This window comes from Macaca fascicularis, chromosome 1 (genome assembly GCF_037993035.2).
Source record: "Macaca fascicularis isolate 582-1 chromosome 1, T2T-MFA8v1.1".
Classification (NCBI taxonomy): Eukaryota; Metazoa; Chordata; class Mammalia; order Primates; family Cercopithecidae; genus Macaca; species Macaca fascicularis.
The window spans coordinates 143,070,152-143,094,069 of record NC_088375.1 but is presented as its reverse complement, the minus strand read 5'-3'; the positions used below and the strand labels follow the sequence as shown (position 1 = coordinate 143,094,069).

General features: G+C 34.7%; 1 protein-coding gene across 3 annotated transcripts in view; it reads right to left on the bottom strand.

Moving 5' to 3' along the window:
• HFM1 (helicase for meiosis 1) overlaps positions 1-23,918 on the bottom strand; it is a 134,413-nt gene that overhangs the window by 65,548 nt on the left and 44,947 nt on the right. For all 3 annotated transcript variants that reach the window (XM_005542761.4, XM_074001809.1, XM_074001813.1), the window contains 7 exons: positions 20,599-20,642; positions 20,400-20,501; positions 19,852-19,997; positions 18,908-19,002; positions 18,107-18,240; positions 14,475-14,522; positions 10,491-10,571 (listed from right to left, as the gene is read on the bottom strand). In XM_005542761.4, coding sequence (XP_005542818.3) covers positions 10,491-10,571; positions 14,475-14,522; positions 18,107-18,240; positions 18,908-19,002; positions 19,852-19,997; positions 20,400-20,501; positions 20,599-20,642 — 650 coding nt within the window. The remainder of the gene's footprint in view (positions 1-10,490; positions 10,572-14,474; positions 14,523-18,106; positions 18,241-18,907; positions 19,003-19,851; positions 19,998-20,399; positions 20,502-20,598; positions 20,643-23,918) is intronic.

Genomic DNA, 23,918 nt, shown 5'->3' with positions numbered 1-23,918 from the left:
AGATCTTTCAAAGTCATACAATTATATGGAAATTAAACAACATGCTTCTGAAAGACTTTTCTGTAAATAATGAACTTAAGGCAGAAATCAAGATATTCTTTGTAACTGATGAAAACAAAGGTAGAACATAGCAGAATCTCTGATACACAGGTAAAACAACGTAAGAGAAAAGTTTATGGCCCTAAATACATCAAAAAAGCTAGAAGTATCACATTAAAAACCTAACTAATATCACACCTAAAGGAACTAGAAAAGCAAGAGCAAATCAACCCCAAAGCTGGCAGAGGAATAGAAATAACCAAAATCAGAGCTGAACTGAACAAAATTGAGACACATAAAACCACACAAATGATCAACAAAACCAGATATTGGTTCTTTGAAAGAATAAGATTGATAGACTGCTAGCTAGAATAACAAACAAAAAAACAGAAATTAGACAAATAAACACAATCAGAAATAACAAAGAAGACAAGACCACCAATCTCACAGAAATACAAAAACAAAAAACAAAAAACAAAAAAACAAACTATCATGAACACCTTTATACACACAAAGTAGAAAACGTAGAAGAAATGGGCAGATAGATTCCTGGAAACACAACCTCCCAAGACTGATCCAGGAAGAAACTGAAACCCTGAACAGACCAATAACAAGTTTCAAAACTGAATCAGAAATAAAAAGACTATCAATAAGAAAAAGCCCTGGACCAGACAGATTCACAGCCAAATTCTACCACATATATAAAGAAGAGCTAGCACCAATCCTACTGAAACTATTCCAAACATTTGAGGAGGAGGGACTCCTCCCTAACTCATTCTATGAGGCCAGTATCATTCAGATACCAAAACTTGGCAGAGGCATAATGGAAAAAAAAAAAAAAAAAAAACTTCAGGTGAATATTCCTGATGAACATAGATGCAAAAATCCTCAACAAAATGCTAGCAAATCAAATCCAGAAGCACATCAAAAAGTTAATCCACCACAATGAAGTAGGCTTTATTATCGGGATGAAAGGTTGGTTCAATATACACAAATCAATAAATGTGATTCATCACCTGAACACAACTAAAGACAAATACCACATGGTTATCTCAATAGATGTAGAAAAGGCTTTTGATAAAATTCAATATTCATTCACGTTCAAAACCCTCAACAAACTGGGTATTGAAAGAATATACCACAAAATAGTAAGAGCCATCTATGACCAACCCACAGCCAACATCATACTGAAAAGGCAAAAGCTAGAAGCACTCCCCTTGAGAACCAGAACAAGACAAGGATGCTCACTCTCACCACTTCTATTCAACACAGTATTGGAAATCTTAGCCATAGCAACCAGCCAAGAGAAAGAAATAAAGGGCACCCAAATAGGAAAAGAGGAAGTCAAACTATCTCTCTTTGCAGATGATATGATTTTATACCTAGAAAACACCAGAGTCTCTGCCAAAAGCCTCCTTGATCTGATAGACAACTTCATCAAAGTTTCAGTTTACAAAATCCGTGCACAAAAGTCAGTAACATTTCTATACATAACATGCAAGCTGAGAGCCAAATCAAGAACACGATCTCACAATAGCCACAAAAAGAATCAAATGCTTAGGAATGTGGCTAACCAGAAAGGTGAAAGATCCTACAATAAGAATTGCAAAACACTGCTCAAAGAAATCAGAAACAATACAAACAAATGTAAAAAACATTCCATGCTGATGGATAGGAAGAATCAATATTGTTAAAATGGCCACAATGCCCAAAGCAATTTACAGATTCAATGCTATTTCTATCAACTAACTACCAATGACATTTTTCACAGAATTTGCAAAAATTATTCTAAAACCAATGTGGAACCAAAAAAGAGCCTGAATAGTCAAAGCAATTCTAAGTAAAAAAGACAAAGCCAGAGGCATCACACTACCTCACTTCAAACTATACTATAAGGATAGAGTAATCAAAACAGCATGGTACTATACAAAAACAGATACACAAAACAATGGAGCATGTTAGAGAACCCAGAAATAAAGCCACACACCTACAACCATCTGATCATTGACAAAGTCAATAAAAACTAGCAAAAGGGAAACGATTCCTATTCAATAAACAGTACTGGGACAACGGGTTAGTTATATGCAGAAGATTAAAACTGGACCCCTTCCTTTCATTACATATAAAAATCAACTCAGGATGGACTAAAGACTTAAATGTAAAACCTAAAATGATTTTTTAAAAAGCATAGAAGAAACCCTAGGAAATATCATTTTGGACACAGGTCCTAGCAAAGATTTCATGACAAAGATTTCAAAAGCAAATGTAACAAAACCAAAAATTGTTGAGTGGGATTTAACTAAAGACTTTTGCACAGCAAAAGAAACTATCAACAGAGCAAACAGACAATGCACAGGATGGGAAAAACTATTTGCAAACCACGCATCTGACAAAGGTCGAATACCCAGAATCTACAAGGAACTTAAACAAATTAATAAGCAAATTATAAACAATCCTATTTTTAAAATGGGCAAAGGACAAACATTACGCAAAAGAAGACATATATGTGACCAACAAGCATATGAAAAAATGGTTAACATCACTCATCACTAGTGAAATGCAAAACAAAACTGCAATGATATATCATCTCACACCAGTTAGAATGGCCATTACTATAAAAAGTAAAAAAATAACAGATGTTGGTGAGGCTGTGGAGAAAAGGCAATGCTTACACAGTGCTGGTGTGAATGTAAATTACTACAACCACTGTGGAAAGCAGTTTGAAGACTTCTCAAAGAACTTTGAACTATCATTCAACCCAGCAATCCCATTACTGGGTATATACCCAGAGGAATATACATTATTCTAACATAAAGACATGTGTACACTTATGGTAATCACAGCACTATTCACAATAGCCAAAACATGGACTCAACCTAGATGCTCATCAATGGTGGACTGCATAAAGCACATGTGGTACACATAAACCATGGATTACTATGCAGCCATAAAAAAGAATGAAATCATTAGTTGATGCACTTTCTTCCTAGCATCAATGGTCCTTATATTTTGGCATGCTTTTGCAGTGGTTGGTGCTGGTTGTTACTTTCCATGTTTAGTGCTTCCGTCAGGAGCTCTTGAAGGGCAGGCCTGGTGGTGACAAATCTCTTAGCATTTGCTTGTCTGTAAAGGATTTTATTTCTCCTTCACTTATGAAACTTAGTTTGGCTGGATATGAAATTCTGGGCTGAAAATTCTTTTCTTTAAGAATGATAAATATTGGACTCCACTCTCTTCTGGCTTGTAGAGTTTCTGCCGAGAGATCCGCTGTTAGTCTGATGGGTTTCCCTTTGTGGGTAACCCGACCTTTCTCTCTGGCTGCCCTTAAGATTTTTTCCTTCATTTCAACTTTGGTGAATCTGACAATTATGTGTCTTGGAGTTGCTCTTCTCGAGGAGTATCTTTGTGGTGTGCTCTGTATTTCCTGAATTTGAATGTTGGCCTGCCTTGCTGGGTTGGGGAAGTTCTCCTGGATAATATTGTGCAGAGTGTAACCAGCTGACATCATAATGACAAGATCAAATTCACACATAACAATATTAACCTTAAATGTAAATGGGTTAAATGCTTCAATTAAAAGACACAGACTGCCAAATTGGATAAAGAGTCAAGACCCATCACTGTGCTGTATTCAGGAGACCCATATCTTATGCAGAGACACACACAGGCTCAAAATAAAGGGATGGAGGAAGATCTACCAAGCAAATGGAAAACAAAAAAAGGCAGCGGTTGCAACCCTAGTCTCTGATAAAACAGACTTTAAACCAACAGAGATCAAAAGAGACAAAGAAGGCCATTACACAATGGTAAAGGGATCAATTCAACAAGAAGAGCTAACTATACTAAATACATATGCACCCAATACAGGAGCACCCAGATTCATAAAGCAAGTCCTTAGAGACTTACAAAGAGACTTAGACTCCTACACACACACAATAATAATGGGACACTTTAACACTCCACTGTCAACATCAGACAGATCAACGAGACAGAAAGTTGACAAGGATATCCAGGAATTGAACTCAACTCTGCACCAAGCGGACCTAACAGACATCTACAGAACTCTCCACCCCAAATCAATAGAATATACATTCTTCTCAGCACCACACTGCACTTATTCCAAAATTGACCACATAGTTGGAAGTAAAGCTCTCCTCAGCAAATGTAAAAGAACAGAAATTATAACAAACTGTCTCTCAGACCACAGTGCAATCAAACGAGAACTCAGGATTAAGAAACTCAATCAAAACCACTCAACTACATGGAAACTGAATAACCTGCTCCTGAATGACTACTGGGTACATGACGAAATGAAGGCAGAAATAAAGATGTTATTTGAAACCAATGAGAGCAAAGACACAACATACTAGAATCTCTGGGACACATTTAAAGCAGTGTGTACAGGGAAATTTATAGTACTATATGCCCACAAGAGAAAGCAGGAAAGATCTAAAATCAACACCCTAACATCACAACTAAAAGAACTAGAGAAGCAAGAGCAAACACATTCAAAAGCTAGTAGAAGGCAAGAAATAACTAAGATCACAGCAGAACTGAAGGAGATGGAGACACAAAAAACCCTCCAAAAAATCAATGAATCCAGGAGTTGGTTTTTTGAAAACATCAACAAAATTAATAGACTGCTAGCAAGACTACTAAGAAGAAAAGAGAGAAGAATCAAATAGATGCAATAAAAAATGATAAAGGGGATATCACCACCAACCTCACAGAAATAAAAACTACCATCAGAGAATACTATAAACACCTCTATGCCAATAAACAAGAAAACCTAGAAATGGATAAATTCCTGAACATATACACTCTCCCAAGACTAAACCAGGAAGAAGTGGAATCCCTGAACAGACCAACAACAAGCTCTGAAATTGAGGCAATAATTAATAGCCTACCAACCAAAAAAAGTCCAGGACCAGACGGATTCACAGCTGAATTCTACCAGAGGTACAAGGAGGAGCTGGTACCATTCCTTCTGAAACTATTCCAATCAATAGAAAAAGAGGGAATCCTCCCTAACTCATTTTATGTGGCCAACATCATCCTGATACCAAAGCCTGGCAGAGACATAACAAAAAAAAGAATATTTTAGACCAATATCCCTGATTAAAATCGATGCAAAAATCCTCAATAAAATACTGGCAAACTGAATCCAGCAGCACATCAAAAAGCTTATCCACCATGATCAAGTGGGCTTCATACCTGGGATGCAAGGCTGGTTAAACATACACAAGTTAATAAACGTAATACAGCATATAAACAGAACCAAAAACAAAAATGACATGATTATCTCAATAGATGCAGAAAAGGCCTTTGACAAAATTCGATAGCCCTTCATGCTAAAAACTCTCAATAAATTTGGTATTGATGGAACGTATCTCAAAATAAAAACAGCTATTTATGACAAACCCACAGCAAATGGAAGCATTCCCTTTGAAAACTGGCACAAGATAGGGATGCCCTCTCTCACCACCACTCCTATTCAACATAGTGTTGGAAGTTCTGGCTAGGGCAATCAGGCAGGAGAAAGAAATAAAGGATATTCAATTAAGACAAGAGGAAGTCAAATTGTCCCTGTTTACAGATGACACGATTGTATATTTAGAAAACCCCATTGTCTCAGCCCAATATCTCCTTAAGCTGATAAGCAGTTTCAGCAAAGTCTCAGGATACAAAATCAATGTGTAAAAATCACAAGCATTCTTATACACCAATAACAGACAGAGAGCCAAATCATGAGTGAACTCCCATTCTAAATTGCTTCAAAAAGAATAAAATACCTGGGAATCCAACTTACAAGGGATGTGAAGGACCTCTTCAAGGAGAACTACAAACCACTGCTCAGTGAAATAAAAGAGGACACAAACAAATGGAAGAACATTCCATGCTCATGGATAAGAAGAATCAATATCATGAAAATGGCCATACTGCCCAAGGTAATTTATAGATTCAATGCCATCCCCATTAAGCTACCAATGACTTTCTTCACAGATTTGGGAAAAACTACTTTAAAGTTCATATGGAACCAAAAAAGAGCCCGCATTGCCAAGACTATCCAGTGCGAAAAGAACAAAGCTGGAGACATAACACTACCTGACTTCAAACTATACTACAAGGCTACAGTAACCAAAACAGCATGGTACTGGTACCAAAATAGATATAGACCAATGGAACAGAATAGAACCCTCAGATATAATACCACACATCTACAACCATCTGATCTTTGACAAACCTGACAAAAACAAGAAATAAGGAATGGATTCCCTATTTAATAAATGGTGCTGGGAAAACTGGCTAGCCATATGCAGAAAGCTAAAACTGGATCCCTTCTTTACACCTTATACTAAAATTAATTCAAGATGGATTAGAGACTTAAATGTTAGACTTAAAACCATAAAAACCCTAGAAGAAAACTTAGGCAATACCATTCAGGACATAGGCATGGGCAAGGACTTCATGACTAAAACACCAAAAGCAATGGCAACAAAAGCCAAAATTGGCAAATGGGATCTAATTAAACTAAAGAGCTTTCGCACAGCAAAAGAAACTACCATCAGAGTGAACAGGCAACCTACAGAACGGGAGAAAATTTTTGCAATCTGCCATCTGACAAAGCGCTCATATCTAGAACCTACAAAGAACTCAAACAAATTTACAAGAAAAAAAAACACCATCAAAAAATGGGCGAAGGAAATGAAAAGACATTTCTTAAAAGAAGACATTTATGCAGCCAACAGACACATGAAAAAATGCTCATCATCACTCGCCATCAGAGAAATGCAAATTAAAACCACAGTGAGATAGCATCTCACATCAGTTAGAATGGCGATCATTAAAAAGTCAGGAAACAACAGGTGCTGGAGAGGATGTGAAGATAGGAACGCTTTCACACTGTTGGTGGGACTCTAAACTAGTTCAACCATTGTGGAAGACAGTGTGGTGATTCCTCAAGGATCTAGAACTAGAAATACCATTTGACCCAGCCACCCCATTACTCGGTATATACCCAAAGGATTATAAATCACGTGGCTATAAAGACACATGCACATGTATGTTTACTGCAGCACTATTCACAACAGCACTATTCACAATAGCAAAGACTTGGAACCAACCCAGATGTCCATCAATGATAGACTGGATTAAGAAAATGTGGCACATATACACCACGGAATACTATGCAGCCATAAAAAGGGATGAGTTCAGGTCCTTCGCAGGGACGTGGATGCAGCTGGAAACCATCATTCTCAGCAAACTATCACAAGAACAGAAAACCAAACACTGTATGTTCTCACTCATAGGTGGGAATTGAACAATGAGAACACATGGACACAGGAAGGGGAACATCACACCCTGCGGCCTGTCGTGGAGTGGGGGGAAGGGGGAGGGATAGCATTAGGAGATATACCTAATGTAAATGACGAGTTAATGGGTGCAGCACACCAACATGGCACATGTATACATATGTAACAAACCTGCACGTTGTGCACATGTACCCTAGAACTTAAAAGTATAATAAAAAATTTTTTAAAAAATGAAATCATATCCTTTGCAGCAACATGGATGGAGCTGGTGACTATCATCCTAAGCAAATTTATGCAGGAATAGAAAACGAAATACTACATGTTTTCACTTATAAGTGGGAGCTAACATTGAGTATACATGGACACAAAGATGGCTACAATAAACATCAGGGCTTACGTGAGGGTGGAGGGTGAGAGGAGGGTAAGGATTGAAAAACCTAATGTCGAGTACTATGCTCATTACCCAGGTGATGAAACAATCTGTACTCCCCATGACATGCAATTTACCCACATAACAAAGCTGCACATGTATCCCCTGAACCTAAGACAAAAGTTGCAAAAAAAAAAAAAAAAAGGAAATTACAAACCTACCCGCCTGGTAAGGTCAACTACAATAGCTAGCTGAAATGCAAGTATCTTACAAAGTATCAAAGAACTAGGTATTTATCTGAGAGAGGATTTAAACCCAAAGAGATAAAATTTAAATTCCTAAGTTTTACTCCTAAAAATTGAAGTTTGCACGTCTGAAGCAGAATTAAGTAACTGTATTTTTAACACAACAGCATCTTCAGTTGATTTTGATAGCAAGTAGTCCACCCCCAATACACCTTAAGAAATTTTACCCTAGTAGATGATAAGGAATATTTTCAGCTCAAATTGGATTGTCTTTTCGATGTTTGGTGACATCAGACACCAAAAGGATATGGAATGAGTATGGAAAATGCCTGGATATTGAATGACCGAGGAATGAAAGAAACCAAAGGCATCAATATTTTATGATGATCTTAGGTGTGGCAAAAAAGCTAATGAGAATAGGCAAACATTGATTTTCCTAGCTTTGGAAAAGAGACAGCAACAACTTCTATTACAGTAAAATGTTTTTACATTCATTATCACATTGGATCAACACTACACCCAATACAGTAAGTAGGATATGTAATACATTCCTGTTTTTAGATGAATAAACTAAGACAGCTAATATAAGGCAACAGTAAACTAAGACAGCTAATATAAGGCAACAGACAAGTAGTAGAACTGGGACTGAAATACAGATATTTGGAACCCAAATTCTGTGTTCACTCTGCTTCACAGTATTCCATGTTAAATTAACTCATATGCCTCTGGATGTCAAGCTTCATGTAATATATGTAAGTAAAAATTTATCATAGAAGACTGAAGATCAAATTTTATAGCAAAGGTGAGAGGTCAAGATCAAAACTAAAACTTTGCATTCATTTACATAATGACTATAGATGTAGCAGTGAAGGTGAATTACGTTTTCAAAAAACGAGCATAATCCGGGAATAAAGATTCAAGGCCTGAAACTTTAAGAAGTACATAGTAAGCATAAAAGGTCAGCAAAGACTGATTAAAGAAGGAGAACCAGAAAAGTGGAGTGTTAAGAATAAAAAAATAACTAAGTACTATTCACTGATGACTGACAAAGAATAAATGTTATTATAGGTCATTTATTAGGTATGTTTAAAGACAAAAAGAATAGTATCAGTGGATTCAAGAAGTAAAGAAGTGATAGTGGGAATAAGATTCCTGATGAGAATGAAAGTATATAAAAACAGGTGAAGACGACGCCTTAGTGATTCTTATGCCCCCTCTAGTGAGATGCTCTAGAACATACAGAAGACAATTCTCACAAACAAAATCAGGCTTATCAGAATAAGGACCAAAGAAGAAGGGAAAAAAATGTTATTAATGTAGGGCTGAGAGTCAGGGCAACAAATTATTTTAAAACTAAGCCTTATATTAAATATAAATTTTAACACTTTACAAAATCATGTATTTCTATAGTATGGTTGCAAGTAAGTAAAAAACACATTAAAAATGAACAGTACATGCTAAATGTTAAAAGAGAGATTCTGAATTCAAAAAAAATTTTTCCACATTACCCAACTTTCAAACAATAAATTACCTTTACTTAAAAAGATTAACTGGAATAATAAAGTCATTTTCTCCAAAAACCTTCTAATCACGAGTGCTAAAAACCACAAAACATCCTTTCTCTCTTTTATTATACTCTAAACAGAATTTAGAGAGAGAGAGAGGGTTCAGGACATGCTATCTCAAAATGTGGCATCTTGGCCTATTGAATATTTTAAGCTGTAGCAATTTGAGAAACAACATGTACAGGAATAATTTTTCTGGTTTTCCTCTGAAGCAAGTCATAACACCTCATGTGAGAGGTGCCCTCCCTATACCTAAACAATGGAGCATCTTTATCTCCATAGACACAGAGAGGAATCTGAATGAACAGGCTTTGCTAAATTTCCCCCAATTTATTACACTTAGTTCATATCCCCTTTGTCCTATCTTATTTCTCCATGACCTTTCCATCTTCATGACACCTGGCATAAAAACATTCAGGTTTAACCATTTCTTTGGGTCTTCATTTCCTTATAAAGGCTCCCATGTCATATAAAACACATTAAATAAATTTGTATGCTTTTCTCTTGCTAATATCTTTTGTTATAGGAGTCCCAATTAATGAACCTAAGATGAGTAGAAGGAAAAGATATTTTTTCTAACCTTACAGAAGTCTAACCACCAGATTATCAACGGTTGAATATTTAAGAATATAAAAAGCATACAAAAGCATGCCAATAAAAGTGTATCTATAATAGTTATAGCAGGTTTAAGTAACCCAAAGATTCAAGCATTTCGTTCCTCTGCCAGAAGTCACCAGAATCAGTGAAGACAAATTCTGTGCACCTGTCAAAAAGAAACTATCCTTTTACAAATAGGGCTTGTTTAAATTTATCATGCCTATGGGTAATAATGATGATACCCTATTGAGAACTGAGATCACGATTTAGTTTTATCATCATCTAAACTTTAGTAAAACAAAATTTTAATTTAGTCTTAAGTAAACAATTGCTAAATTTACTGACAATGATAGGGAATTACCAGTTGGTTTGAAATTAACACCTTCATCCATCTTTATTAAGTCCAGGGATGATAAATCATTCAGATTCTTCAAACATAATTCTGTTTAATTATAGAAAACACATTTTAATTTTAGTAAAACAGCGAAGTAGGGCAAAATAATTTATTATTAAATATGCTAAAGTTGTGTTATTACTGTGTAATTGTTCTAGAAGAACCACAGTCCCTACTTAAGCGGTAAGGAAAAGCTCATTTAAATAAAAAAGCTAACTAATATACTAAAAACATTTTCTAATAGTAACAAGAATACAAGTAATAAAAATAACACTCAGTAAGTAGAAATAACACTTAAAACTTGGAGTATTTAAATGATATACATGTATTACCTCATTTAATCCTTAAAACATCACAATAAGGTAGACACTGATATTTTCATATATAGGTTAGGAAACGAAAGAATAGAGGCTACGTAACTTGCTCCTTTGCTATCTGCCCTCCATTAAGGCAATGGTTTTCTTTTTCTATTTTCTTTAAATTTCTATCAAAGATATATTAATATATGCACAAAGTATAAGAAGTCAAATAGTTCTGCAAAGATTATTCCAAAACCCACCAGTTCTTCCCCTCCTCCCTCTTTGCCACATTCTTGAAGCAACAACTTTAACTGATGCTTTCAGGTGTTTACTTTTGTTTCTCTGACAGGAAGCAATGCTAGTTCATGTTCACTATTGATGGGGATCAGAGCAATTGTAGTGATCTGCTGCTTACAGTTCCTTCTCTGCCTCATGCCATACTCCACGAGACATAAGATAGTTCAGAGCAGACAGTGGGAATACTGTAATAGTTCAATCCTAAACAGAGCAGCCACTCAAAAAAACACCCTTAGAGTTCTTTGGGAAATACTTTAGTTTAAGCACCACTGTTTAGACAGCTTGATAGTGTTAAGTGTTTGGTGAAGTAAAGATTTTGAAGTCTTTTCTAATTTTCTTAATTACCCACTATTAAATCCGTTCATTACCCATTACTCGTTAAGTCAATGAAAAATGCTTACTTTACCATAAGCTGAGCATGAGTCTAAGCTCTATGTTTACAGCAGTTAACAAGACAAGGTTTTTCTTTTTAGAACTCATATTTTACAGAAGAAAGCAATCAACATACAAATAAATAATACCGTTTCACGTATACTATAAAGAAACATAAGGCTAAGAACCTGTATAGAATGATTGTGTAGAATTTTAAATCTTTTAACTAAAGCTTATGTTTATTTCCTTTTCTTTTTTTTCCTTTCTTTTCTTTCTTCTTCTTTTTTTTTTTTTTTTTTTTTTTTGAGGCAGGGTCTTACTCTGTTGCGCAGGCTAAAATACAGTGGCATGATCACAGCTCACTGCAGCCTCAACCTCCCAGACCCAAACAATCTTCCCACCTCAGTCTCCCGAGTAGCTGGAACTACAGCATGTACCACTGCACTAGCTAAGTTTCTAAAAAACACTTTTTGTAAAGGTGGGATCTCCCTATGTTGTCCAGGCTGGTCTCAAACTCCTGAGCTCAAGCGATCTGCCCACTTTGGCCTCCCAAAGGGATTACAGGCATGAACCACCATGCCCAACCTATATGTATTTCTCATAACTGCTATATATTTTGATATAGAGTAAGGCTATCCTCACCCTAATTGTCAAAATAAACACATTACTTTTTCTAAAAACAAGGAAAACAATGATAACAACATCATAGAATCACTTTTTCTTCCTCTCAGTAAAGGTGGATTTAAGTAAGATACCACAGGAAGACCTCTCTAAAAAGTTAATATGTGAACAGAGACCTGAATAAAATGAAGGTGCGCACCATGTAAAGTATGCAAGGAGAGTTCCAAAAATAGGGAACAAAGTGTGCAAAGGACCTGATGTCGGAACAAGCTTGGTGTATTTAAGGAATAGCAAGAAGGCCAATTTGGTGAGAGTAGAATAAGAGAGAGAGAAAGTGACAAGAGATGCAGTTAGAGTAATAGGCAGGGAGATATCAAGCAGGATTTTGTGGGCTGTGGTGAAAGTTTGTATTTTATTCTAAGAGTAATGGGGAAGCTATTAGAGTATACTGGGCAAGAAAGTATAATCAAGTTTAGGAAACAGCATATACTATGCTAACGATCCTTCCTGAGAGATTTAAGGCAGATCTCCAAGGATAATGGCAGGGCTCAGAAAATGCTGACCCAAAGCATTTCAAACTCAGTAAGACTGAGAGGACCTCAGAAACAAGAAGGTCACTCTGACCTTTCCCTGCCTTTTTGTGTGAAACATGGTCATAAAGGAATTCTCTGACCTACTTTGCCTAAATTCTAAGACCCTCATTCCACGGTATGGAATGGTCCTGTCTCATGCGCAGGAAGAAAGAATTCTACACAGAGAGGCCAAGAAGAATCTGAACAAATAGGCCCTGTTAAGTTTTGCCTAGTTTATTAATATTAGATAATACCCTTTTGACCAGTCATGTTTCTCGACAACTATTCATTTTTTTTCATTAGACTTGCCATAGAAACACAGTTTTCCCTGGGTCTTTGGGTCTTAATTTCTGAAGGCTCCCATGTCATACACAACTTTGATTAAATAAATTTGTTATGCTTTTCTCTTGTTAATCTGTCTTGTTACAGGAGTGTCAGCTGTGAACCTTGCAATGAATGAGGAAAAGATGTTACTATTTTTCTCTCCTACAATACCAAAACCTTAATATTCAGTTATATTTAGCTATTTTTGTTTAGAAGGCAAAACTTTGCTAACCCTATAGTGACCAAAGATAAGGCAAATATGAGCTGTGATTCTGCTAATTTAACAAAAGATAAAACATTAAAGTTATCCAAATATAGCAATATATCTCTTGGACTATCTAATTTCTTGAGTGTATTTGATCATTATTTTCAAAATATATGTTTAATTTTTTTAATTCCATTACAAAATTAATCAATACCTTGAAGATAATACAACTTATAATCTGTATTTCAACATGAATACAACAGCATTATGAATATATGCTATTGGTTATGATCATGTTTTAACAACATATTTATTCTTTAAGCAAGACAATTTTACTGCTTTATCTCTGCATTTTTATTTGCCACACATGTAATACAAGTAGAGAATAAATTTAAATTGGCTAAATCTTTTTAGAGGGTCTAACATTTTTTTCTTTTACTAAAGGGACAGTCTCAACACAATGAAAAGGTAGCAATTTCTAATCTGAATAAATGCCTAACAATATTTTATATTCTAAAAAACAAGTAAGAAATACTAGTTGATTAAATAACAAGCTGAGGTTGGATAGGAATACATCTTTGGCACAGGTTGGGTTACAAAGCCCATAATCACTCTAGGCTTATATTTTTCAATTAAAATTAAGTAGAAAAGAAAAAATACACATTGGGCATGATTGCTCACACCTATAATCTCAGTGCTTTGGGAGGCAGAGGTGGGAGGATCACTTGAGGCCAGGAGTTTGAGACCAGGCTGGAAAACACAGTGAGACCCCCTTTCTAAAAAAAGCTACAAAATTAACCAGTTGTGGTGGCTCACACCTATAGTCCCAGCTACTCAGGAGGCTTCGGCAGGAGGATCATTTGAGCTCAGGAGTTCAAGGTTACAATGAGCTATGATCACACCACTGCATTCCATCCTGGGTGACAGAGTAAGATTGTCTCTTTTAAAAAAAAGAAAAAATACAGAGTGTGTATCTGTAAGCATATTTTCAAAGACCAGGGATGTTAGAAATAAAAACCAAATAAACCAAATTAACATATTATACAAAGAAAGACATTCTGATAGAATAAATTGATTAATTCAGCAAAAAAGTGTATATGCCAAGCTTTTTGTGTGAAAAAGAAATAGTTCACATTATTTTTCTACAGATAAGTTTCCTTTTTAAAAAATGATTTACAAAAGCATATTCTTACTTTCATAATAACTGAACTTTTTCACTAAAATATACAGAATCTAATTTTTGGAATGAAATGCACCTAACCTTGTAATTTTGCTTCAATTCCATCTTTGTTCAATCCAGATGCAAAACCTGCATGTCATGAAAATTTCCAAAAAGTAAAACAGAATTTAATTCATCTTTACAGGCTCAGTTTATACCCCAGTTAACTAGGGAAGAGTAGTCTAATTGAGTCTTATATAAGAAAAAAAAAAACTCAGCTTATTGAATTCAAACAAGACTTAAATAAATATCCATAGAAACAATGAACAGGAATATCATATTTTAACAAGAATGGTATGGAATAAATTTCCAAATGTTTTACACATAGTAAATATCATCAAGTGATTAATATATTCTAATGAACTTTCATTATAACATGAATGTTCCTAGGAAAACATATTTGGTAATACAACCATTTTGTGCTATTCACTAAAGTTGTAACTACACATACCGTTTAACACAATAATTTCACTCCTACGCACATACCCACAGATATACATATACATGTGTATCAAAAGATATATATAACAATGTTCACAGCAACATTATTTAAAATTAATAATTTCCTTTCATCAAAAGATTTATATTCATATAAATGGAATCTTTTCAAGAATAGATAAAGCTAGCCTGTGGTATGTAAGTCAGAATAGCATTGACTTCTGGGGGCAAATACTGACAGAAAAGGAGCATGAGGGAACATCTAGAAAATGTTCTATATCTTAATCTGGGCTGTGGTTACATGTGTGTATATGTGTGTATAAACATATATATAAAACTTCATTGACCTATACACCTCATATTTGTGCAGTTTACTATAAGTGATATCTCAATACAAAAAAGTAACTACAGAAAATAAAGTAACTATGAAAATGAAGGAATGAAAATTAAAACATGAAAGATATCAATATTCATACTTGATATTCATAAAAATACACAAGTATACACCCTCAAGGAAAGGCTGGAGAAACAAAATATGGCACTTTTGAACACGGCTGAAAGGTATATGAGCTACTAAGGTAGCAATTTAGCCACAGGTATCAAATTTATAAATGCATATATCTTTGACACAGGAATTTCATTTCTTTTTTTTTTAATCTTTTTAAATTTTTTTTTATTATACTTTAAGTTCTAGGGTACATGTGCACAATGTGCAGGTTTGTTACATATGTATACATGTGCCATGTTGGTGTGTTGTACCCATTAACTCATCATTTACATTAGGTATATCTCCTAATGCTATCCCTCTCCTCTGTCCCCTCCCCACAATAGGCCCCAGTGTGTGATGTTCCCCTTCCTGTGTCCAAGTGATCTCATTGTTCAATTCCCACCTATGAGTGAGAACATGCGGTGTTTGGTTTTCTGGTCTTGCAATAGTTTGCTGGGAATTTCATTTCTAGAGATTTATCATATGGATAAATTTATGCATGTAAAAAATGAAGGGATTTTTTGGCTGCATTGTTTGTAATAGCAAACAATTAGAAAAAGTATAAATGTCCATCAATTGGGGATCGTTTAAACAGGAGATACATAAGAAAATGGAATATTATTTAGCTACTAAAAAAAGCTTCCAGCCAGACATGGTGGCTCACGGCCAAAATCCCAGCACTTTGGGAGGGTGAAGTGGGAGGATCGCTTGAGCCCACAAGTTCGAGACCAGCCTGGGCAGCATAGGGAGGCTCTGCCTCTACAATTTTTTTTTTTCAAAAGTTAGCCAGGTGTACTGATATATGCCTGTAGTACCAGCTACTCGGGAGGCTGAGGTGAGAAGATCACTTGAGCCCAGAAGGTTGAAGCTGAAGTAAACTGTGATCACACCACTGGATTTCAGCCTGGGCAACAGAGCGAAAGCCTGTCTCAAAAAAGCTTCCAAGACATACTAAGAAAAAAAGGAATGTGCAGAAGACTATAATAATGGAGGTTTAAAAAAAATATGACCACAAGGCCAGGCACAGTGGCTCATGTCTGTAATCCCAGCACGTTGGGAGGCCAAGGCAGGTGGATCACTTGAGATCAGGAGTTCGAGACTAGCCTGGTCAAAATGGCGAACCGCCGTCTCTGCTAAAAATACAAAAAATTAGCCAGGCATGGTGGTGAATGCCTGTAGTCCCAGCTACTCAGAAGAGTAAGGTGGAGAATTGCTTGAACCTGTGAGGTGGAGGTTGCAGTGAGCCAAGATTGTGCCACTGCATTCCAGCCTGGGCAACCAAGAGAGGCTGTCTCAAAAAAAAAAAAAAATGCCCACAAATTCTTTGATATTCTGCCCTCTGAGAGATGAACTTAATCCCTCTCGCCTTCGTGTGACCAGGACTCAGTGACTTGCTTCTAAAAAACCCAATAAAGCAGAAGTAATGATGTGTGACTTCAGAGACAAAGTTATAAAAAAGTACTGCTGCTTCTGATTTAGTTTGTCTCTGTCTCTCTTTCTCTCTTGATCATTCATCCTGAGAAAAATCAGCTGCCATGCTATAACGAAAGATCCACCTGGCAAAAGAGTGAGGCCTGCCAACAACTGTGAGAAACTGAGGCCTCTAACTTATAGCTCTGTGAGTGAGACTACTTAGAAGTGAATCTTCAAGACCCAGGAAAGCCTTCAGATGACTGCAGCCCTAGCTGACATATCTTGCAATCTAAGAAGAGCCTCTGACCCAGAGCCACCTATCTAAGACAGTCCCAGATTCCTAACCCACATAAGCTGTGTGAGATAATAAATTCTGGTTGTTTCTAGATTATTTGTTTTAGGATAATTTGTTAAAAGGAATGGAAAACTAATACATTATGCCACCATTTGTGTTTAAAATGGTGGGAAAATAAAATTACATTTTCTTATTTACTTTTATATGCAAAAAAATTATTCAAAAAAGATATACCAATGATTACAGAACTAGGGGATGGAAAGGGGAGAGATGGGAATTGAACAACTGTGTGGGTAGGGATATACATGGAAGAATTTTAGTTGTATATATTCCTTCACTTTATGATTTTTGAACTAAGTAAATGTATTACCTAGTTGAAATAGACATTTTTAAGTGATAGGAATATTTATATATTCCTTTAATATAGACTTATATTAATTACTCTTTGAGATCTGAAAGTTTTGAACCTCTGTGCATTAGAATGATACTTCAACGAGTCAGGCTTTAATTTGGTATTCAACAACCCCAAGTATAGGTTATTTCATAAGCTATACCACATAAAAAAACCCTCTGGAAGCCACATAACAAGATGTGGGTTAGCTATAGAAGCAAGATGAAAATTGTAGCAGCAACAGTAGTACTATATACTTTCATTTCTTATAAATTGAAAAATAAACAGTCATAAACTCAAAAATGGGAGTAGCTGAACATTAAGCACAGACAAAATTCAAAACGTTCTGTAACTTTAACTTATTTTCAATGATTTAGACATTTCTGTTATTTTTACTGGAGCTGAATTTTTTTCCACTAGGTCTATTTTTAATGGTGCTGATTTCAAACCTTGTTGAAACACTAGAAGTAAAACAGATTAAAATTTCTCAGTTTGTCTACTCTTGTCTCTAAATGTATTTGGGACTGTTGTTATCTTTTGTTTTATCATCTATTAGTTTCTGTAATCTATCTATCCTGTAACTTATCAGCATAAATACAGGCCTAGCTGGCTTGAAAAAATTACTACTTTTCCAAGTCAAAGTAACAAACCATAATGAGATGGATTTTTCAAGGCTCTGATATAAAGCAAAGTTGATCGTATCCATTCCAAAGCAATATTCACATCCGTGATGGTATGCAGTACTATCTCTGCATTTAAATGCTCAATAAGATGTCTGTGCAAACTAATGAAAAAAAAAAACTTAGCATTACGAATATGCAGTTCAATGCCATAACTCTTACTTTTTAACTTTAATAATTTATAATATACCAATTGCTACTTTACTAATTCATGAACTATAACTTAATTTCCAAAAACATAAAAGAAAACCTTAGGAAGTCAGTTCAACTTCTAAAAAGGCTTCAGATATATCTCTCTACTTTATGGTTATAGAACACGGATTACTGCTTTAACAAAAGTTGAAGCGTAAATTATATCCTACTTTCTCCAAAAGAGAATACATTAAATACCTTACTAATAAGTCCCAGATTTCCTCTATTATTAAATTAAGATGTGAAAATATTTCTCCTTTATTACAAATTAGTAATTATAAATTTATATAATTTCATATATAAATTATAATCATAATTACTAAGGCTTTATTACAAATTAGGGTTTGTTATAAACAAGAATACATGCTTGTCAAGAAATACCACTGAATAAAATGACTACATTTTAAAAAAATTATTAAATTCTCTAAAATGACACAAACTATCTAGTTAAATTGTTGAAAACTTTACAGAAAATGGCCTTAAAAAAATCTCCAAACCAAATTTCCTTTTGATATTTTAAAAGGAAATAAAATAAGCTATATCAGCATTACTATCTTTTTGGAACATTTTTTGTATTACCTGCTTTCTACAGTGTCTCTACAAGCTAACATCTGAATGTATTTGTCTCTTGTGCTTAATCGAGTCATGATAACTGCAGTAGCTGTAGTGTCAAACTGGGGAAAAAAACAGAAATGTAGTGAAGAAGAGCACATCTTGGTATCAGTCCTCTGCAAAAACTCAAGACTTTCATTTTATATTAAACAGTCTCCTTGTCTGAAATAACACTTCAAAAAGACCTTTAAAATGCTCTCACTTTGTTAACCTAAAATTTAATTTAAAAGCCTTCCAAGAGTATAGCTGTAAATATCACTTTGGTTTCAATGTAACATAATTTTGGCAATGTTAAAATCAAAACAAACTCTGGTAACTGCATAAAAGTTGTAAGATTTGGTATAGTTTATATATAATCTGATTTATTCCATGAAATTATAGAATTGTATAACATAATATTTACAAATGTTTTGAAAATATACTCTTCCTGATGTTCCCATAATAGCTATAAAAATGACTTATTCATGTATTTGTCAGAGTAGGGTATGTTTTGAAATGTATTTGGGCTGACTTTGTCATAATGCCTGGGAACACTATTAGCATTTAGTGCTAGGACCTAGGGATGTTACATGTTCTGTAATGTGACAGCCTTAAACAAGGAAAACCTGTTCCATCCAAAATGCTGAGTACCCCCATTCAGAATATAAAAACAAAACAAAACAAAAAGACCTTTAAGAGTATATCCATTCATAAACCCATCCCTTCATCAGCCAGTGCAAGCTTACACAGAATGAAGGAAGTATGTCCCAGTTGGTGAGGCTTGTTTTACTTTTATTCCTCCATTAAAGGTAAATTTTCTCTGCTATATTACTTTTAAGCCTGATATAATTATGACATGCTAATCAAAAAATACACAATTTTTTGTTTTTATCATGTTTTTAAGTATAAAAAGCAAAGTTATTGTCACTTACTTGAGGTCGACCAGCTCTACCAATCATCTGTAGAATATCTGTTTCACTGTACTCTTCAAACAGTCCTCCAGCATAATGCATTGTAGATTTTATAACTACTAGGTGAGCAGGCAAATTTACTCCCATAGCTAAAGTACTGGTAGTAACTGCATCAGATGAAGACATAGTAATTTTGAGCCATTTAACTTTATTGCTTCATGAAGACTTTTTAATAAAAGACATTCCTATAAATGTAATAAAATCTCATATATAAGAAATTTAGAAAAGAAAGAAAAAAGAACATTACAATCTAAAATAGTAACACACTGTAAATCCAAAAACCTATTAACTTCTTGTTTTTCAAATTACACTACGTTCAATAATATGACAAAGATGTAAACATTGCCAAAGAATTTACTGTAGCATCTACATGCATAGGTAACCACTTAATTCTAGATTCTCAGAAGAAAAGAAAAAAGAAGCAGAATACTTGAGCTTTTCCTTTTTTCCTCTTAAAAATAATTTTCCAAAATATTTTATAGCATCCACAAGAAATATGTTTTACTTACAAAGAACTGGTAAATCTCCAACAGTAAAAGCTCCCTCAACTACTTTTCTATCTGACAGCTCCATACCAGCATGATGATAAGCGGCACCATCTTTTAAGACATCTGTAATATATCAGCTGCTACTATTAGTATTTTATCAATAATTGGCACCTTTCATCTGTATGTGAAAATGCTATTCAAAAATTATCTCTAAACCTACCTCTCAGTTTTGAATCTCTTACGGAATATGCATACTTCTGTAACCTATTTAAAAATACCATAAAATTATTTAGTTACTCCCAGTAACATTAGAGGACTCTGAAACAGTTTATTAATTATTTTAAAACTTAGAGATATCAAAAAATTTTCACAATATCATTATCTGAAAACTATTTTAAGAAGTAGAAAATATCCAACTTACATATTCAAAAGTCCCTAAACTTATGAGCTGTAATATTAAAGCTCACTTTTAAACCAAGAATTTGGAAAACTCACTTCCCCTAAGAAAAAAACATAATTGGTGATTAACAAGTCAGAATATAAGTCTACTCTCATGATTTGCCTAAAAAAAATTGTAAGAAGTAACAATTCCTAAAACTACTATATCACTAGTAAGCCAAAAAAAAAAAAAAAAAACATAGAAATAAACAATAGTTGTTTCCAGTGCTCTGAGACATAGACATGGCATTTAAAAAAACTAGGTTGGCCAGGCACGGTGGCTCATGCCTGCAATCCCAACATTTTGGGAGGCTGAGGCAGGCAGATCACGAGGTCAGGAGATAGAGACTATCCTGGCTAACACGGTGAAACCCCATCTCTACTGAAAATACAAAAAATTAGCTGGGCATAGTGGCAGGTGCCTGTTAGTCCCAGCTACTGGGGCAGCTGAGGCAGGAGAAAGGCGTGAACCCAGAAGCTTGCAGTGAGCCAAGATTGTGCCACTGCACTCCAGCCTGGGTGACAGAGAGAGACTCCATCTCAAAAACAAAAACAAAAACTAGGTCAGGGGGAAGCAAGATGGTCAACTAGAGATGCCTAATGCTCATCCTCCCCACAAAAAAGAGCAAAACAATGAATAAACAACTAATTACATTTTGACCAGAGTGACCAAAGGAAAGTACCTCTCTACAAATTTGAAACAGGGGATTATTCCACTAGTTGTGCAGACATCAATACAGGGACACAAGAAACATGAAAAAAAAAAAAAAAAAAAAAAAACAGAAAATACAACAGCACCAAACACACACAATAATTCTCCAGTAACCGATTCCAAAAAACAGAAATTTGCATATTGCCTGAAAAGGACTTCAAAGTAATAATCCTAAGGAAACTCACTGAGATACAAAAGAATACAGATAGACAGTTCAATGAAATTAGGAAGACAATTCATTTATCTGTATAAGAAAGTCATTCAAAAAGTACCAAATAGAAATCTTGGAGCTAAAGAATTAAATGAATGAAATCAAAAATAGAGAGCTTCAATAGCAAACCAAAACAAGCAGAAGAAAGAATCTGTGAAATGAAGTTAGGTTTCTGAAATAGCCTAGTCAGAGGAAAAAAAAAAGAAAAAAGAGCAAAAAAGAGTGAGGAAAGCCTACAGGATTTATGGGACACCATTAAGCAAACAAGTATTCATATTATGGAGGTTCCAGAAGGAGAAGAATGAGGAAAATGCATAGAAAGCTTATTTAACAAAATAATTGCTGAAAAATTCCCAAGTCTTGGGAGAGATATGGACATCCAGTTCCATGAATCTTAAAATCACCAAACATGTTCAAACCCAAAAAGGTCCTCACTGAGGCACATTATAATAAAAATGTCAAAAGTCAAAGACAAAAAGAGAATTTTAAAAGTAGCAAGAGAAAAGTATCAAGTAATTTATAGGGGAATCTCCATTAGACTATCAGTGGATTTCTCAGCAGAAACCTTGCAGGCCAGGAGAGCACAAGATGATATAGTCAAAGCCCTGAAAGAAGACAATATTGCCAGTAAACAATACAATACTGTACAAAGCAAAGCTGTTCATCAGAAATGAGGAGAAATAAAGTCTCTGCCAGATAAATAAAAACTGAGGAAATTCACCACTAGACCTGCCTTATAAGAAATGATTAAAGCTATTCTTCTACCAGATACAAAAGAATGATAATTAGTATCATGAAAACATATTGAAAGCATAAAACACACTGGTAGTTTAAATGCATAGTCAAATTCAGAATGTGCCACCACTATAATGGTGATCTGTAAGTCTTTCAAATCTCCAATATGAAGGTGAAAAGTCAAAATGGTCAAAAATGTAGCTACAATGAGTTGTTAAGGAATACTGAATATAAAAAGATGTAAATTATGTCAGCAAACATCAATTGTGGGGGGAGGGCAAAAATCTAGAGTATTTGTATGTGACTGAAGTTTAACAGTTGTTATCAGCTTAAAATAGTCTATTATAACTATAAGATATTTTATGTAAGCCTCGTGGTAACTGCAAAGCAAAAAGCTACAGGAGATACAAATGAGAAAGAGAAAGGAATCAAAGCTTAGCACTACAGAAAAACAACAAATCACAAACGTACATAACAAGAGAAAGAAAGGAACAACTGATCTACCAAGCAATCAGAAAACAATTAAAACTGCAGGAGTAAGCCCTTATCTATCAATAATAACCCTGAAGGCAAATGAATTAAATTCTCCAATCACGACATACAGTATCTAAATTGATAGAAAAAAAAAAAAAAAAAGATCCAAACATATGCTGACTACCAGAGATCCATCTTAGTTACAAGGACACAGGCTGAAAGTTAAGGGGTAGAAGAAAATATTCTATGTAAATAGTAACCAAAAGAGAGCAGGGTGGCTATTCTTACATCAGTTAAAATAGACTTCAAGTCAAAAACTGTTACAAGAGGCAAAGAAGGTCATAATTTAATGACAAAGGGGTCAATTCATCAAGAGCACATAAGAATCTTAAATATATAAGCACCCAACACTGAAGCATCAAAATATATAAAACATTATGAAAGGACATGAAGAGAGTGATAGATAGCAACACAATAATAGTAGGAGTCTTCAATATCCCACTTTCAATAATGATAGATGAACCAGACCGAAAGTTAACAAAGAAATACTGGACTTGAATTGTACTTTGAGTCAAATGGACCTAAGAGACAAATATAGAACTTTGCATTGAATAGCAGCAGAATGTATATGCTTCCCTAGTGCATATGAAACATTCTACAGGACAGATCATACATTAAACCACAAAACTAGATTTAACTATTTTTAATTAATCTAAATTCAAGACGATTGAAATCACATGTAGTATCATTTCTGACCACAACAATATGAAACTAGAAATCAGTAACGGGAAAAATTTTGAAAAAAATCACAAGTACATGGAAACTAAACAACATGCTCCCAAACAATCAATGGGTCAAAGAAACCAAAAGGGAAATTTAAAAAATCTTGAGACAAGAAACAATGGAAAGACAACAGACCAAAACCTATGAGATGCAGCAACAGTGGTTCTAAGAGGAATTTTGTTTGTTT